Genomic DNA, 16,449 nt, shown 5'->3' with positions numbered 1-16,449 from the left:
CCGTTTATAATGCTTATGGCAGCGGCGGGCGGCGTCGGCCGTGCGGTGGATAGCATAGAGTTTCCTAGCTCTATGGTGGAAAGAAACAATGCGGGACAAATATAAGAACCAATAAGAACTAGAAAGCTCGCACACAGAACACCTGACTCACCTTCGTGCATAGTTCGTCGCGAGCGTTTCCCGGGCGCATGTGCACGCGTCCTTGAAAGTGGAGTGTATTGCTTTCGTTGCTCAATGAGGCCGCTAATTCCCAGTGCGGAGAGAATTAGACGCGTGCGATGGATGCGGTGGCGTCTGCTAGCGCGGAAGGCTCTTCGGCTGGTGCCATTGGGGCAGCTACATCGTCTGGAGCTCGACCTCGAGGGAGGCCACGGAACACGGAGGAACAGAACGCCGAGGCCAAAGCCAGACATGCTGAGGCCATGCGGAGAAAGCGGCGGGAGGATGCCGAGTTGCGGGCTCGTGAGGTTGAAGCGAGACGGCGACGACGTGCTGCGAACCCGGCACTTAATGCAAAAGAAGCGGAGGCAATACGGCGCAGACGTGAGGATCCGCTAAAGCGTGCTAGGGAGGCTGAAATCAAACGCCAGCGAAGGCAGGACCCGGAACAGCGCGCTAGGGAGGCTGAAGCCAGACGCCAGCGAATGCAGGACCCGGAACGGCGCGCTAGGGAGGCTGAAGCCAAACGCCAGCGAAGGCAGGACCCGGAAAAGCGCGCTAAGGAGGCTGAAGCCAAACGCCAGCGAAGGCAGGACCCGGAACGGCGCGCTAGGGAGGCTGAAGCCAAACGCCAGCAAAGGCAACGAGACCGTGATTTACGGGAAAGAGGGAAAAAATTGATGCGTCAGGAACGTGAACAACATCCGGATCTCAGAGTGCGAGAAGCCGAAACCATGCACCAACACTGGCAAGAATTTCTAGAAATTCGAACCCAGGAAGCAGAAGCCAAACAACTTGGGCAACGAGCGGAGGCAGAACGACAAGCTCAGGAGAGGTTGAGCCGGCATGTAAGTGCAACGAATATTCTTAAGAAACGCTTCGTGCAGAATCCATTTGGCTATAATTCTCGCTCTGTGTGCAATTTTGGCATAAGAATGACCTTCAGCCTCTTCCACAGGAACGTGCCACTGTCGTTGCTGTTGCGTTTCAGATGGATGTTCCTGGGTTTGAGGTGGGTCGCACTTGCATGCAGAATTTTTCACTCGTTTTCTTCCTGTTGTTTCAGCCTGGTCCTGAAGCAGTCTGCACGACCGAACATTTAATCTCCATAGATGCCATAACGGTCAAGAGACCTCGCTGTCAGACATACCAGCTCACACATACCAGTACAGGGTTAGACAAAGATACTTTGCAACTGTATCATGATAGGATACAAAATACTTCTGCAATTATTGTATCCGATATGATACTTTCCATTTGTATATTAAGATACTTCAATACGTTCGTAAATTTTTTATTATAGATCTATATAATGTAGCAGCAAATGCGTATGCACAAAATATGTTTGCTTGGGAATCTCTTAACTCCAACCTTCTTTCATTTGAATGAAATGTCTCCTAGCATCTCAAGATGTCTGTCTTTCTTGCTCAAACTGTACTTTCATTCTGAAACAGTTTATTGGGGTTGCTTTAGCTGCTTAACATGAAAGCTCTTCATATGGCTGCTCGCAGACATATGCGCGCTTGTTTTTGTTCAGAGGGCGCAAGCGCCATCATGTGACTCTGCTCCGCCAAAAGGAATGCACAGATCTCATCGCCTCCCTCGCTGGAGGGCTCTGGTGGAAGGAGAAAATAACGATGCTGCCTTTAGTTTTATTCAGGTGGCTTACCAGCAGCAGTATCACCTTGAGAAGCAGAGTTTAACCAACATCTATAGTTTTGCACAGTGACGTTGCGATGACAGTATGTATATATTGTACCTTAAGGTACACAATACATTCTTTAATGTATCGGAAATACAGGTGCTGATACACGTCTTGCTAGACATGTCATGATACAGATATATGGTACTCAAGCAATATCGAAAATAGTATCGAAGATACATGTATCTTCAATACTGCCCAGCACTGCCTGCATGTGTTTCAAAAATGGCAGAATGAAATGTCGATTTTTAACGTGCCTTTCTGGCCCATGGAAGTTACCCGAGTCATCGTTCCACTCTCGCCTGCCCACACTGGAGAAGAGAAGCAGGCTCAAAGGAAAATGAAAGATCAATACACTAAGTTCCATGATTCTTTGGAGATGACAGTGTATGAGTCGATTAAGGATTTCTGGAGACATAACAACATCGACGATGCCAGTGAGTACATTGAGATAGTTCGTGCCGGCATTCCACGCCCCACTCTGATACTGAAGCAGGATTGCGATCAAGTGATGTATAATTACTTCAACCTGTGGATACAATCGGCCGTGTGAACTCGAACGTGGACCTGCAGGTCGTGCTGGATGTGTACACATATACTGCCTATGTGGTCGAGCATGTCAACAAAGCAAACCGAAGCATGTCTAATCTGCATAAAGAGCTGAGCGCACTCGTGTAAGAATCTCCAGGCTCAAGTGTAATGTACACCCAAGCTCTTCGACAACTCAGTGCTAAGATGTTGAAAGCCATTGAGATGTTGGCGCAGGAGGCAGCCTGGTATGTACTCTGCCTCAGCGTGTCTTACACGAGTCGCGTCATGGTCACAGCCAACACCTTGTGGTCAGAGCAGTGAGTTTGCATCCGGAAGAGTTCAACGTTCAGTGTTAATGAAACGGGATGGGTTGGATGAGAACAGCACAGACGTGTGGTGCAAGATGACAATTCAGAGTACAAAGATCGTCCGCTGGAGCTGGAAGCACTTACCTATGCTGAATACCTGACATTATATACTGCTAACAGCCGATCGAGAGCACAACCTGCAGTGCTCTGTTACAGCAACTATCCTGTGTCTGACGTGCTCAACTTCATATGACAACTTGTGCCACTCTTCCATTCATTCCTGCAAGTGACAGACATCCTCGATTGCAATGCATTCGAGATCTTCGACAACAATGCGCACCACATTTTGACAGTGAAAGCTCATTTCAGCAGTGCTCACATGGATCTTCGTGAAATAGAACAGTTGTGCAACAGTATGATATCTGAAGAGGTTGCACCGCGAGATGCTGTTGATCTGCAAAGGGAGGCAAAGCACAGCATGACTGACCGGCTCGTGAATGTTAATGATGACTCGGACATGCTCACCAAAAGCGGTAAAGGTGCAGCAACATGCAGAGCGGGAAGATGCTAGCTCGCTTGTCATAAAGTGTCTAGCTGCGCAGGTGCATACTGTTGTGCTTGGCTATCCCAGAACAAATGATACCCTACCAGCGACACACAGCTGTCACGGTTGAGGTTCGCACTTCATCTTTCTCTTCAAAGCAGCTCGCTTGAAGACAGCAACGTCGCCTTTCCTTACTGTCATGAAGAGGCCACTGATCGATGACAGGGTCATCGTCGAGAACTCCCAGGGAAAGCGTTGACGGCAGGTTCAGTTTGCCACATGGTTACCTCATAGGGTGTGCCACATTGGAGGTAGGTGCACCACGTTGGAGAAAAGTGGGGGTTTGGCATTTGTGAATGGCCAGTGAATTCCCTTGACGACGGAGAGAGGGTACCAAACGGCATAAAAAGTGGATCCAGACGGCTGTGAGAAAAAAGAGACACTCGGACATGCAAAGACTCTAGCATGTAATGTGCTCCGATAGTTGGAGCCGTGTTGTAAAATTGAACCATGCACTTTTTTTTAATACTGTACTTCGTTCTCTTCAACGTCACTCGGAAGCCATCTTTCTCTTGGCACCTGGCGTGGCACCATCCATGGAACCTTCGATGGCCACATGGACCCCGAAATTCACAGCAGTACAGACGTCATGCCCAGCAACAGATGTGGATGATGAATGTGAGGGTGTTCGAACTTATGCGAGAAGTCATTCATCGCCTCACTCTGCCTGACTCGAACCCACTGCTAATCTTCTTTACTGGTGCAGCTGGTTGTGGAAAGATGTTTGTGTTATGCACAATCATGGATGTTTACAACTGTTACTACAGGAGTGGCAACCGCGATATCAGCATCAGCTCGTTCATCGCTTGTGCTACCACTGGAAAAGCTGCTGTGGCCATCGGCGGAGTCACCGTGCATGCTGCTTTCAAGCTGATCATATCCGGCAAGAATCCTGACCAAGGTCACAGCGCAAGCAACACCAACTCGTTTCGCTGCATCTTGCGCGACGTGAAATCAGCATGATGTCGATGAGGTTGGTGATCGACTGCAGACTCGGGACGATTTCTGAGAAGTTTACAGAACCCTTTGGCTGATTCAGTGTCATAACTTTGCGATGACGTAAGGCAGCTTCCACCTTTGAGAGTGGCGGAGGTGTATAAGCGATCAAAGTTGCAACAGAGCATCTTTGGCACGGAAACTATGCCGTGGCACAACCTCACTTCCTACCAACTGACAGATGTCGTGCAGCAGATCGACGAACAGTTTGCAACCATACTGACAAAGATTGTAGAGAGGAGAGGACTCGCTGCAGATGAGCTATCTCTCTTGGACAGTAGTTTTGAAACAGTAGAAGAGGCTGCTGAGAAGATTCCATCTGCAGTGCATCTCTTCTACACCAATAAAGACACTGATGCTTATAACATCGCCAGCGCTGAAGCCTGTGTGAATGATGCTATTAGTTGCCCTGCCATGGATACAATCTGTAGCCAATGATCCAATGAGGAGTATGCGCAAGCCAGAACTAGAATCTTGACAATGTCTAAAGTAGAGACATCGAACTTGGCCTACAAGATCCTGCTGTGCCGGGAGAAGCCCTACATGATCATTCATAATGGTGACTTCTCCGACCGCTTCGCCAATGATAGTGTAGGCATCCTCAGGCATGTGCAGAGGGATACCGACAACAACCCTCTTCATCTGTAGATTGAATTGCTGTGTGGCGTGGGTGCAGCAGCCGTGCTGAAGGGACGGCATTACTGAGTCAGTGATCCCGACATCTGTGGTAAATGGGTTGCCATCGATCTTGTCACTGTCAGTGTCCATGTGAGGGGCAAAGGACTGGCATACGTAACTGTGAGGCGCAAACAATTTCCCATTGTCCGAGCCAGTGCCATAATCATCCACAAGTTCCATGGTGGCACCTACGATGAAATCTGATACCCTCATCACAGCAACTCAATGCTCTACCTCTACATCATGGAATACCCAGTGACCCAAGTTGACGTGGTTGAGGAAGACTGTTAGAAATGGACATATATAGTCAAGTAGATAAGACAGAAACCAGAAAGTGCGTGAAGTATCCGGAATATGCCAATTGCATTAAAACGTATGGGAAAGGTGGATAGCTCCACGCATATTCTGTTCGTCTTGTTGTAAAGAGTGTAATATTCATGGCTTAAAAATTGAATTTGAATGCAAAGGCATTATGATTTCTCTAATTAATTGGTTATGCGCATAGTAAGTGATGTCGTACACTGTCATGTGTCCTTCACAACTCTGCCTTAATCCACCTTCATTCAGTTTACTTCAGCTTAATTACACCACCTTAAGTTGCCTTACTCTAACTTGTTCCAACTTTATTTCTGTATTTCTATTGACATCATACAAGGTGCTGTTGACATCGCTCATGATGATGATCTCTGGTACCACTTGTTGCCTACAACGCCGGCTTTTCTGCCTTGGGGGACATATAATGCTTTCGTATTACTATGGCACAGTTAAACCATAATGAATGTGCCTGTAGAAACGAACACACTGGTGACCACACTCTATGTCACCAGAAATGTTCACACCAAATGCCGCTGGCTATCAAAGTATACTTATGTAGCTGAAGTCATGTATACGGAAGAGAGCTGTGCGTGATTCAACTTTCTGGAAAATTCTTTGTAGACACATCAAAGTTCATCAGCAAGTAGACGGGGGAAGATCCCGAAAGGGGAAAAAATATATGGCAAAGAAAGAGGGGCGGGTTAGAGACGAAGACCTTGACAACTCTAGAAGAATGTAGCTTTCACCCCGCCAGATGCACAAGGAAAACAACTTTTGGTACCCGAAAAATATTAGGCATATATTGAGGGAAAAGGGAGACACCCATGAGCACCATTTTTTTATTCACATACAAAGTATCTTTCCTTCCATGATTCATCTATCATGGGGAACCATGTAACAATCGTGTTTATGCCAAATTCTTTCACTGTGGCAAAAATTAGTATAGATGACAGGCATGGTGAATATCTCGAGGGTGGCCCTTATACGGTGATAGCATTTAATACAGTTGAGTGGGTCAGCAGCAAGCCATGGCATTCCAGGAGTAAGAATGGTTGAGACCATTAGAAAAGAAGTTCATGTAGGCAACAGTGAATGAGGATATTATTTCTCAAGATGTCGTTGAATGCATGTAACTACTCCTTATGGCTTGGAGCTTGCCCTTTTTGATTATCTAGAGAAACACTGCCAGAATGCGATCCCTGTTGAAAATGCAGATATGTGCTGCTGCATGAGTAAAAAACGTTGCAATACATTGTTTGAGCGAGTCGCTGGCCACATCTTCATAGTTTCAGTGACAAAGTCGTCACGCTCATGAGCTGCAAACTAATCTCAAAAACCACCACAAAATCGATCCACCCTTGCCTCATTTCAAATATGGCTTGAAACATGGCATGCATTGGATCTTCAGAGCTGTAAAATTAGTTAGAATGTTTTTAATTGCCTTTTAGTTCTATTTACCATGTGTTTCACTGCTTCACTTTGGCTTGATCGCGTTGCAGGCTGGAGACACCTGCACGGGAACCAAGCTGACAAGTACAATCCCAGAGAGGGAACCACGGCAAGGCTATCACAATAAATATGTTGGCGAGGTAAGACTTGCAGGCGTGTGCTAAGACGGCGCGCCCTAAGCACTTCTAACACATTGCTGCTGCTGTGCAGACCTTTGCTTCGCCTATGTTTCTGCTCGATTAACAGGTCTATTTGATTGATGTATGGCTGATGGCACTGCTGCCAGAAGAGTTCAAGCATTGCCAGTGCAGTGCACGTACATGTTGGCATGTAACTGCCAACAATCCATATGCAATATGCACTGCATGTACCTCTCAGTTGAGCGGGGGGGTGAGGGCTGTCATTTGTTTGACCTAATTGCTGAGGGACTTTGCAAGGGTGACAAGTCCTTTCGATGCTGCGCACGGCTGCTGGTCTGTGGTTTCGGTTCTGAAACGATTGCCATGGCAACACATCGTAAGGATAAGGAACCAGGCAGCACAATCGGGCATTACGTAACTTCCAAAGTGTGGAGCCAACTCTGGATATGTAAGGGCTACTTCAAAGAGGTTGGGCAACTTTTTCAATCTTCTGCCAAAGCCCGTTGTGTTGGCAAGTGTCTGCATGACACCATGCGTGCCCCAGTTTGCAACGCCCTGCCAAAAAGGTGTGCAGGTATTGCTGCACCATGGTGCAGTTGAGGGTCACGATGCAAGCGTGCACTTTAATGTGGAAGAATTGCAGGTTGTGATGCAGTGAATCATGCATCAAAGCCTGCATCATCACGAGGGCTTATCAAAAAAGGATGCCAAAAGCTGCCAAGCTACAAATTGATTAGGCAGACAGTTATAGGCAGTGGTCGCAGAAAATTAATTCCTTAAGCCACTACTATGGCAATTGCTAAATGAAAAGGGCCTGCATACTTCATTTAAACACAACCATGCGGCAGGCCAAGCTGCTCAGAAAAGAACCATGCGTGAACTCTGGAAACTGTGACAGTAATTTTGGAAACGGGGCCAACTGATAAGTTTTGCTGCTTCTGTGCCACAGTGGTTACTTTCGTATCTCCTGGGTGCACATTCCAGCACATGAATAAAGCCATGTTTTCGCTACTGAAACAATAGATTTGCGAGATCTTGACCATTACTTCCTTTACTTCGTTGCTCAGAAAAAAAAATGTCTGAATGTAGTTTTCAAGGTTTCGTTTCGTCATTATATCTTAATGCAAAGCTTTGTGGAGTGGGACAGGGTTCTGATGCTGCAGTTATTCAACTATGAAAAGTGGAAAGTGGAGAAAGGGAGGGCTATGTTTTTTCTTCCTTCTTTTTAAACCTAGTTTTACAGCTCTAGCTGAACAGATAAAACCGAAAAGGTTCTGTGTTGTATATGAGGGGTGCTTGAATAGTGAAATTTTCTAATTGAATCAATTATGAGCATTCTCGAAAAATGACAAATAAAATATAGAATATTTTCTAATTTTCGAATCAGATAAATTTTATGTGTGTGAAGTACATTTGGCAAAAGAATGAGTCTTACATTATATGATATATGCCTGCAACGCCATTGCAGAAGGATGTCCATTCAGCTGAGGAATGTGTACTAGATGATTAACGACTGCTTTCAGTCGCTTGGGGCACAATGACAACGGTAGTAACGAAACAAGTATGCATTATGTGATCATGCACATAGTGTTTTGTTCTTTGAGGAGAGCATTGGGATTCTACAGCAGCGTACACTGCTTTAACTGGATGAAAATATGGTCATACTGGATTAATAGTAAATTGGTTTGCCTCTATCAGGACTACATTCGCTCTTCAGAGGATTACCATTGAGGTGGGAATGGGAAATATGACAATATACTAAAGCAACGAAAGATGACACATTAGATGGTACAGTTACACCAATAGCAGAACTTTATAGTGCAGAGCAAATGAGGCAAAAAGATATGAAAAAGATAAAGAAAAAGAATGAGCAAGATGTGGCACAGTTAAAACTACATAGTACATATTTTAAATGTCTAACAATTTATTGTAAAAGGTTGAGTTTGATGCTTGGGAAACGGTGTCGTCAGGCAGTCCATACCAATTATGGCATCAACGTCCCTCCTTCAAACTCTAATACGTTATTTTATTCCTTATAATTTGAACAGAAATAAATGCTTGAGAATTTTGAGTCTAGTAACTTCTCTAATTGAATATTAACCACGTAGACAAGGGCTATTATTATGATACATTTGGGTGGTTTTTCGTGAGTGCTTTCAAAGCACTCGGATGGCAGTGAAGCTGAATTGTGGCGGCGAATTACGTTAGTAGTGTCATTCTAGATTTTTTTTTTAGCGCTGTAGGAGTGTGTTTAGTGTCATGACAAAGCTTGGTTACATTGTTAAATGACCTTCAAAGCTTCACGAGAGCACACGGCAATGACCATTGGGATGGACCATTATGTTCGTGTTAAAAATTTCGAACGTTCGCGCTCCCCTGTTGATTACGCAGCTCTTCACTCTTCCAGGATGATCCCCTGCCTCAACAAGCCCATCAATCTTGTCAGACTGAACACCACATCACTCTAGTGTGGTGCGCAAGACCAAATGTGTCAACTCGCAGCACTGCAGTCCAGGTGGAACCGTGGGAACAGCAGCGTTGATGGAAGTGCACAAGAAGATGAAAGGTACTATATAAACATCATCATCATCATCAGCCTGGTTACGCCCACTGCAGGGCAAAGGCCTCTCCCATACTTCTCCAACAACCCCGGTCATGTACTAATTGTGGCCATGCCGTCCCTGCAAACTTCTTAATCTCATCCGCCCACCTAACTTTCTGCCGCCCCCTGCTACGCTTCCCTTCCCTTGGGATCCAGTCCGTAACCCTTAATGACCATCGGTTATCTTCCCTCCTCATTACATGTCCTGCCCATGCCCATTTCTTTTTCTTGATTTCATATAAACTATATAAACTATATAATAACTATATATATAAACTACATAAACAATGACCGATAATTTCTTTCTACATGTATCGACATATCGTGACCCACATGTGCCCCTGATGGAAGTGCTTAGATGAAACAGGCTTCCTGATGAAGGTTCAGAGCAATACAGCTTTTGCTATTGATTTTCTATCACTTTGTGGCCGGCACAGCTTGGTTGCTTTTGCATGATTAAACCCTGATTAACTAACACTGACATAAAACAGCTGGAGGTTTAAATGAGTAGCGACACACGTCTGGAGTTGTAGGAACTCTACGATATGTTTCTCACGCATGAGGCAGTGACACATGGCAAATGTGAAGGTTGACAAACACGTATAGGATATTTTAGTTTGATACTAAAGTGCTCGGCCTGGCATCATCGTCGTGATGCCACGACCAAGAGCAAAATTTGCCAACGTCCTGTTGCAAAAAGGAATAGGTATGGTGACATTGCTCAAGAAAGAAACAAAAGTTCTGCGCATTTTTATTCAGGCTGTACTGCACAGTGATTGCAGGGTCTGTGTGAGCCAATGAATAATGGCTTCATGAAGCATCCGCATCCTGTTTTCTAAAACTGATTTATTAAAGTAAGTTATTAGGACACTGATATTTGTCAATTGGATCTGCAGTTAATGAAAAAAAGAAAGAGTATCACAAATTCCATGCCCATACTACTTTACACGAAAGCTTTCTACTGTAATATACAGGTGCCGCCAAAAGTGGTATACTCCACGCAGTGGGAGCCGGAGCAGCGGCACACTGCATTGTGACGCCATCTACAGGCGGCATCTGGGATCGAGACAGCCAATGGGTGCCCTTTATCATCGGCAGACGTGATCCAAGATGCTGCCTGTAGATGGCGTTGCGATGCAGTTTGCCGTTGCTGCGGCTCCCGTTGCATGGACTGCGTGGAGTATACCACTTTTGTCGGCACCTGTACAAGTCAGACCTCAATATAACAAACACGAACGATCAGATATAGTGCACTAAATAAAAATTGTCTCGCAGTGTTACGATGTTCCTAAGGAATATTGGATATAACAAAGCTGTTATGTCAGATGCAATTTTGTTATAGTGAGCATTGACTGTATTGGTCTCCTGTTCATTCTTTTGTTACTGCTAGAAATGTCCTCATTTTTGTGTTCTTATGTTTTAACATTTTCTTTTATAACAATGGCCACAACGTATACCGTGACACATTAAATTGTACCCTGACCGTTGGTGTCTTCAGTGGAAGTAAAGCAAAAATAATTGCTCCGAGAGTGTTTGAGAATTCTTATACGACACTTCTAAGAAGCTTGTAAAGAAGCTTGATTAAAAGTAAGAATTTACTGTTTTTACCATAAGTACCAAGTATAGAAAAAGTCTTAAATAAACAAAATATGTGTCTTGCCCCTAGTTCCCAACTTTTGCAAGTTAGAAAAAAACCATGCAAAAAAAATATGTACTATGCAGATTTGGTCGTGTAGGGAGCGCTTGTTTTCACTTATTGCAGCAGACACTTTGTTCCTTCTTTTACAACATTCTTTAGGGGAGCATGCACAAGCCTCGTCATACTTGATTGTGTTCGACTGGCTTTCTGTGCAAGCAAGCTGTTCTAGTTGTGCACCTTGAACTAGCGCTGGGGCCCTTACATGCTTTTTGTGGTATACTTGCGAAGTACTATACAGTAATTTACAGTGTCGCATAGTATTGTACAGTAATGAGTTAGGTCATTTGCATAGGCAATGTTAAAAAAATAGGAGATTAGACTACTAGTCAAGCTTCTTTGGAAGGTTGGTCTGAAATAGACTGCATGCCCTTGTACGAGTGAAAACTCCACACGATGGGAAGCATTACTCGTAATAACTTTTACATAAGCTGTCGAAGTGCTCATGAATAAGAAGAACCCAGGGTGGGGAAAAATAATGTTGCTGTTGGTATTAGTTGAGCACAATCGTCAAAACAACACGCACTCCTGGGCATGTACGTTTGTTTGAAGCATTGCTAAAACAGCGTAGACGTCAGATCAGAAAACTAAAATACCCGAATGAAGCTTCTGTCTTCATTGCTACTGTCATTTAAAAATATGTTGGTGATTCAACAAAAGTACAAATTTTGTGTTGCTTGAATGGGGAAGTGCCAAGAGGACTGGGGTCTAGTTTGGACGATACCTCCTGTTGAAGGTTTATTTTTCCAGACACCCCAATATGCAAAAATGGTAAAATCTCACCGATAGTGAAAGTGGATTCTTCATTTCATATGGTACATGTGTTGCTCACAGAACGATTCCATCAGCAGTGTCCAACAACTTGTTGAAAAAAATTGGAGGACGCTTAAGCTTTGCCTTCAAAAGTGGAACGCGATAGCGTTATCGCACCCCATTTGTACTGCCCACTCAAACGATCTACGCAAGCCAAACATCGCGATCGGCACAGTCAGCCGGGCTGCGACGCGCCATGAAGGCGGACGCAATCAGGGGGCGAGTGGCGTGCCACGTGTCGGGGCAGCGCCGTACATTCCGAGGAGGGGGTCTTCTGTGTTTGCCGCAAGATGGCTCTGCATGTACGCAGAGCGCAGAAGAAATGTAGCGGAAACGTACTTCGCTATTCGTGTAACTGCAACTTCTGTAATTTACATGCTCATAATTACCGATATACACCGCAGTATAACTTTCTACGGCACGTTTCTAAGGCAACACCGCATTCACTAGAGGCGCTTTTGCCCCTCTTTGAACGAACAAACTCGTGGCTGAGTGGTAGCATCTCCGTCTCACACTCCAGACAACCTGGTTCGATTCCCACCCAGCCCATCTTGCAAGTTGCTTATTATTATTTATGAAGTGCCTTCCCAGATTTATCGCTCATGGCCAATGCGATGACACCGACGACACGAGCTCCTTAACGTCGCGTTAAAACTGTCACTCAAATTAATCTATTTGTTTAGGTACGGCTAGGAAAGATTTCATTTAACAGAAAAATTATGGTAATGGGAAACAATGAACAAGTTTAGAAGTTTTTGAACCAGAATTAGAATGTGTTGAGAAAAACAAAAATTGCAGCTCGTAAAAGGTACGTCTGTGCACATGATGAAGCATGATGTTGCTTTCTCTGGTCTCAATACATTCGTAGTGAGTGTCGTTTCTGTCTCTAAAGAGAACAGCATATTTGTGCATCATTATTTCTCTGAACATCTTTTACTTCTGGTAGTTTTATATCACTGTGTAGTCTATATCATGACAGCTACAACATTATATATGGAATTTGCAAAAGGGAAAATGAAATTCTTTACCGTTAAGCAAGGTGTTTTGGGAAACATGCCATGAACACACACTCATTAAATTGGCTAGGCAAATATGCAAACCTTCAGCTTCGGCATATGCACTCATATGTAAAGCAGTAGTGGGGAGTCATAAATTGAATCGTACACGTGCTTGAATACAGTGCAACATTGCATATTAAGAGATGTTTTTGTGGATTTGGGCGATTTTTGTGCACGCTACAAACTGCCCTTGCCTACATTTGAATGCAATGTAATCTATCTCTGTTGACTGGTATACAATAACCTAGCCACTAGTGGATAAGTATGCAACACTGTGGACAGCTGCTGCAGGTATTTGAATGCTCCTTTACCATCAGTCTTTTGTATTTGTGCCATATTTGGCTTGCTAAGTCTCTACTCACACTGACGTCTTTTTCATCTTCCACAAGCACAATCTACCTTATCGTACCATTTTTTAAGCATCTCCTTAAAAAGTAGTATACTAGTCGTAAATGTCACCATGGTGTGGTCACTGCATGTATGCAATTCCTGTATTGCCAAGGCAGTATGAAGCAGCTTCGCAAGGTGGTAGCCACTGTCCTGGAGTGACCCTGAGCAAGCTTGCTCATGACTGAACCATGAAAGACATGCTATGGGATCGAGTCTCCTCTGTCAGGTAAACTCCCATCTCTCATTGTTACTCCAGTTTTCTGGGTGCTATGTTCTGTAGATTCAGTAACTTTCTAGATTTTACAGCGTTTTTTAAACCTTCAGTATCGAAATAACCACTCTTGCAAGCATTTTGTGCTGCATCTACTTGTATAACTAAAACGTAAATTTTCTCACAGTGGGTTTAGTTTAATATGTATTTGTGTGCAGTGAATATGAAGTGGGAAGTGGATGTTTTCTGCCACTGCTATGGTAAAGGAATCTTTCACTTGAGCGGTGACAGACGACATCACCGTTTCTCGCAGCGGAGTTGACGTCTAGAAAATTTTTCATAGCCCAGCTTTTTGTACTCGCTCAAATATATTTGGATCAACCTGCAGCACAGAACAAATTTGTAATGGTAACCAATATTTCTTTCACCATTACGTGAAAAAGTTCCCATTTGTCCTTGGCAAAGATCATTGCAGCTGTGACTGTATATAGTAGAGCACATCGCCCACAGCATTGCAACAAAGCAAGGTCTAATTTTTTTAATGATCCGTAAATTTTCTGCGTAACAGAGCGAAGTTGAGTGCCTTTTTTCTGCCTCGACTGTAGTATTTTTAGAAGTATTAAAGTAGTAATATTATTGCGCGAAAAATGAGCCCTCTTGCAGCCACTACACATTCTGCATTGATTGCACCTAAAAAAAAAACGCAGAGCTTCGAGAGTTGTAAAGTAGTTTATGCTTACAGTTTTCATCACAGCACATAATTCAACATCCGTGTAACTGAAGACAAGTCCACTTTGAGCAACAGTGTCACAGGCTCAGAGCTTCCATACATTAAGTTAATGCAGTGATATTTTTTGTGACGTGGCTTTTTTTTTATGTGCCTGATGTGACTGAAAGAATGGAGGCCTCCTTTTGTACAGGTGTCTGATAATGTGCTCTGGGGATGCCTGCATGCATTTTGCTCATTTAGTCCACGTTTTTTTTTTTTCCTTTTTTTTTTTCAGTTCAGCGTTTGACTGCCATGCTGCTCCAGGACTTGTGAATCAAGAAGCCTATGTCGTAAGCAGTGTTAAACCATGTGGGCTGGTATGCTCATGGACCACAAGCCATTCGACAGTTTTAGTCGGGCGTCCGCAGCCGCTCTGCCTACGCAGAAAACCCACGGGAGCAACAGTTTGCATGCGTAGTACGTAGAGGCATGCACAGCCCCGTGTGTGTGCCCGCAGCGTCCGCTGCGGGCTTTGTAGGACGTTCTCGCAGCTTTTACTGAAGATTTGACTCTGGCTTGCGGTTTGACTTCATGGCGGCTGATATTGGCTGCACAGTTTCAGAAGCTGGTACATGGCGGCGCTGAGTAGCTTACTACCGGCTCCTGCGCATGCAAGTCAGCAGTCCCCTTCTAAACTTTTGTGTCCGGCAAACTATTACCGTTTCGTGTGCTTTGCTACGTACGCACGACCTCACGCGCTGCGTACGTTGGAGGTTGCGGACACCCAACTAAAACTGTATTCTCATTTACTATTAAAGGAAAAAGTACCTGATTACATTAAGCTTGTGCCTGCTTATTAAAGAAGCAACATCTACAAAAGCTTCCACAAAATTTATTCTGCGGTCATCGTCTCGGCACTTTCGTGGCAAACTAAATGTCGCCACCCGAGAATCCGGGAATGTGTGCTCGGTTTATAGCCAAGCTGTGAAAAGTGCTGGGCACTGGTGAAGATACATGTATCATAGATACTCTTTGGGTATCTTGTATGTGTATCATGATGTCTGGCAAGATGTGTATCAGTATTTGCATTTCTGATACATGAAAGAATGTATTGTGTATCTTAAAATACAAGATACAGATATCATAACATCACCGTGCGAATCTAGAAAAATTGGCTGAACTACACTTCTCAAGCTGATATTATTGCCACTAAGCCACCTGGATCAAACTAAACGCAGCAACATTCCTTTACCTTTCTGCCAAAGCACTCAACCAAGAACAGGCAGTGAGCTCTACATGTCCCTATTGGTGGAGCAGCCACGTGGTGGCACTTGCATTTTGTCGACAGAAACAAACATGTACAGGAAAGAAAACGACTGGAAGGATAAACTTTGCCGTCAATTAAGACACTAGTTTGCTTGATGTGTGAAAAAAATTTCAGTCCCTGGGTTTGTCATATGAAAAAAAAAAATATGGTGGAAATGTGAGCCAAACTGTAGCTTGCGCTATGTCTAATTTTCTTGTTCTACATCTGAAGCTCCCAACAAGGTTATATTCTGGCCAGGAGAAATTGCATGGGTTAATATCTTTTAAAATATATATATATTTCAGTTAGTGTGAAAACTATTCCTGTAATTTTGGAAAGTTCCTATAATTTGCAGTTCGTCAATGGTGGCCCGAGGAATAAATATTGCAATATTTTTTTCCAGTAAATTTTTTTTTTTTCGTGGAGAGACTAAGCTTAGATTTGCTTGGAATTTTCTCTTAACGGGAAACACCACAGACGCCAAATTTTCTACAACATGGGGCCCTTCACGCTATTGCATTAAAAGTGGGCGCTCGCACCGCATAAGGCTATCGGCAGCACCAGCTTCATGGTCTATTACACGGTGTTCAACAAGGAGTCGCCTAGACCACCACGAGGGTCTGGAGATCCGTGACCTAAATGGCACATGCTTCATGCGCCGGAAGCGGACGCTCGTCTGCAGAACTGCAACAGTGGACAGGTAATGTACACGCCTCGGGTCGAGAACCTTCGGCATGGCCAGACAAGAATAAGTCTGACCAGGACAATTAGAATTCAGTATG

General features: G+C 44.2%; 1 protein-coding gene across 5 annotated transcripts; it reads left to right on the top strand.

Annotated features, from left to right (window-relative positions):
* Positions 1-10: 10 nt before the first annotated feature.
* Positions 11-15,196, top strand: LOC142589869 (uncharacterized). 5 transcript variants are annotated; one of them, XM_075701516.1, is made up of 6 exons: positions 11-1,007; positions 1,118-1,171; positions 6,793-6,882; positions 9,290-9,448; positions 13,558-13,667; positions 14,662-15,196. In XM_075701516.1, the coding sequence occupies exons 1-4, from the start codon at positions 279-281 to the stop codon at positions 9,422-9,424; spliced, it is 1,008 nt and encodes a 335-aa protein (XP_075557631.1). In that variant the 5' UTR covers positions 11-278; the 3' UTR covers positions 9,425-9,448; positions 13,558-13,667; positions 14,662-15,196. The 5 variants fall into 5 exon arrangements, with proteins under 5 accessions (XP_075557631.1, XP_075557629.1, XP_075557630.1 ...); XM_075701514.1 differs by having other exon boundaries at positions 14,657-15,196; XM_075701515.1 differs by having other exon boundaries at positions 13,554-13,667.
* The last annotated feature ends 1,253 nt before the right edge of the window (positions 15,197-16,449 follow it).

The sequence above is a fragment of the Dermacentor variabilis genome, chromosome 8 (assembly GCF_050947875.1).
Source record: "Dermacentor variabilis isolate Ectoservices chromosome 8, ASM5094787v1, whole genome shotgun sequence".
Classification (NCBI taxonomy): domain Eukaryota; kingdom Metazoa; phylum Arthropoda; class Arachnida; order Ixodida; family Ixodidae; genus Dermacentor; species Dermacentor variabilis.
Note: the sequence above shows the minus strand (reverse complement) of the source record. Positions and strands in the feature narration are given on the sequence as shown.

What these genes read in the sequence shown, in the direction of transcription:
- LOC142589869 (XM_075701516.1), top strand. Translation starts at nt 279, where the DNA reads ATGGATGCGGTGGCGTCTGCTAGCGCGGAAGGCTCTTCGGCTGGTGCC. An exon ending in AGGAGAGGTTGAGCCGGCAT is followed by an intron (nt 1,008 to 1,117) that starts GTAAGTGCAACG and finishes CCTCTTCCACAG; the next exon opens with GAACGTGCCACTGTCGTTGC. An exon ending in TGGATGTTCCTGGGTTTGAG is followed by an intron (nt 1,172 to 6,792) that starts GTGGGTCGCACT and finishes ATCGCGTTGCAG; the next exon opens with GCTGGAGACACCTGCACGGG.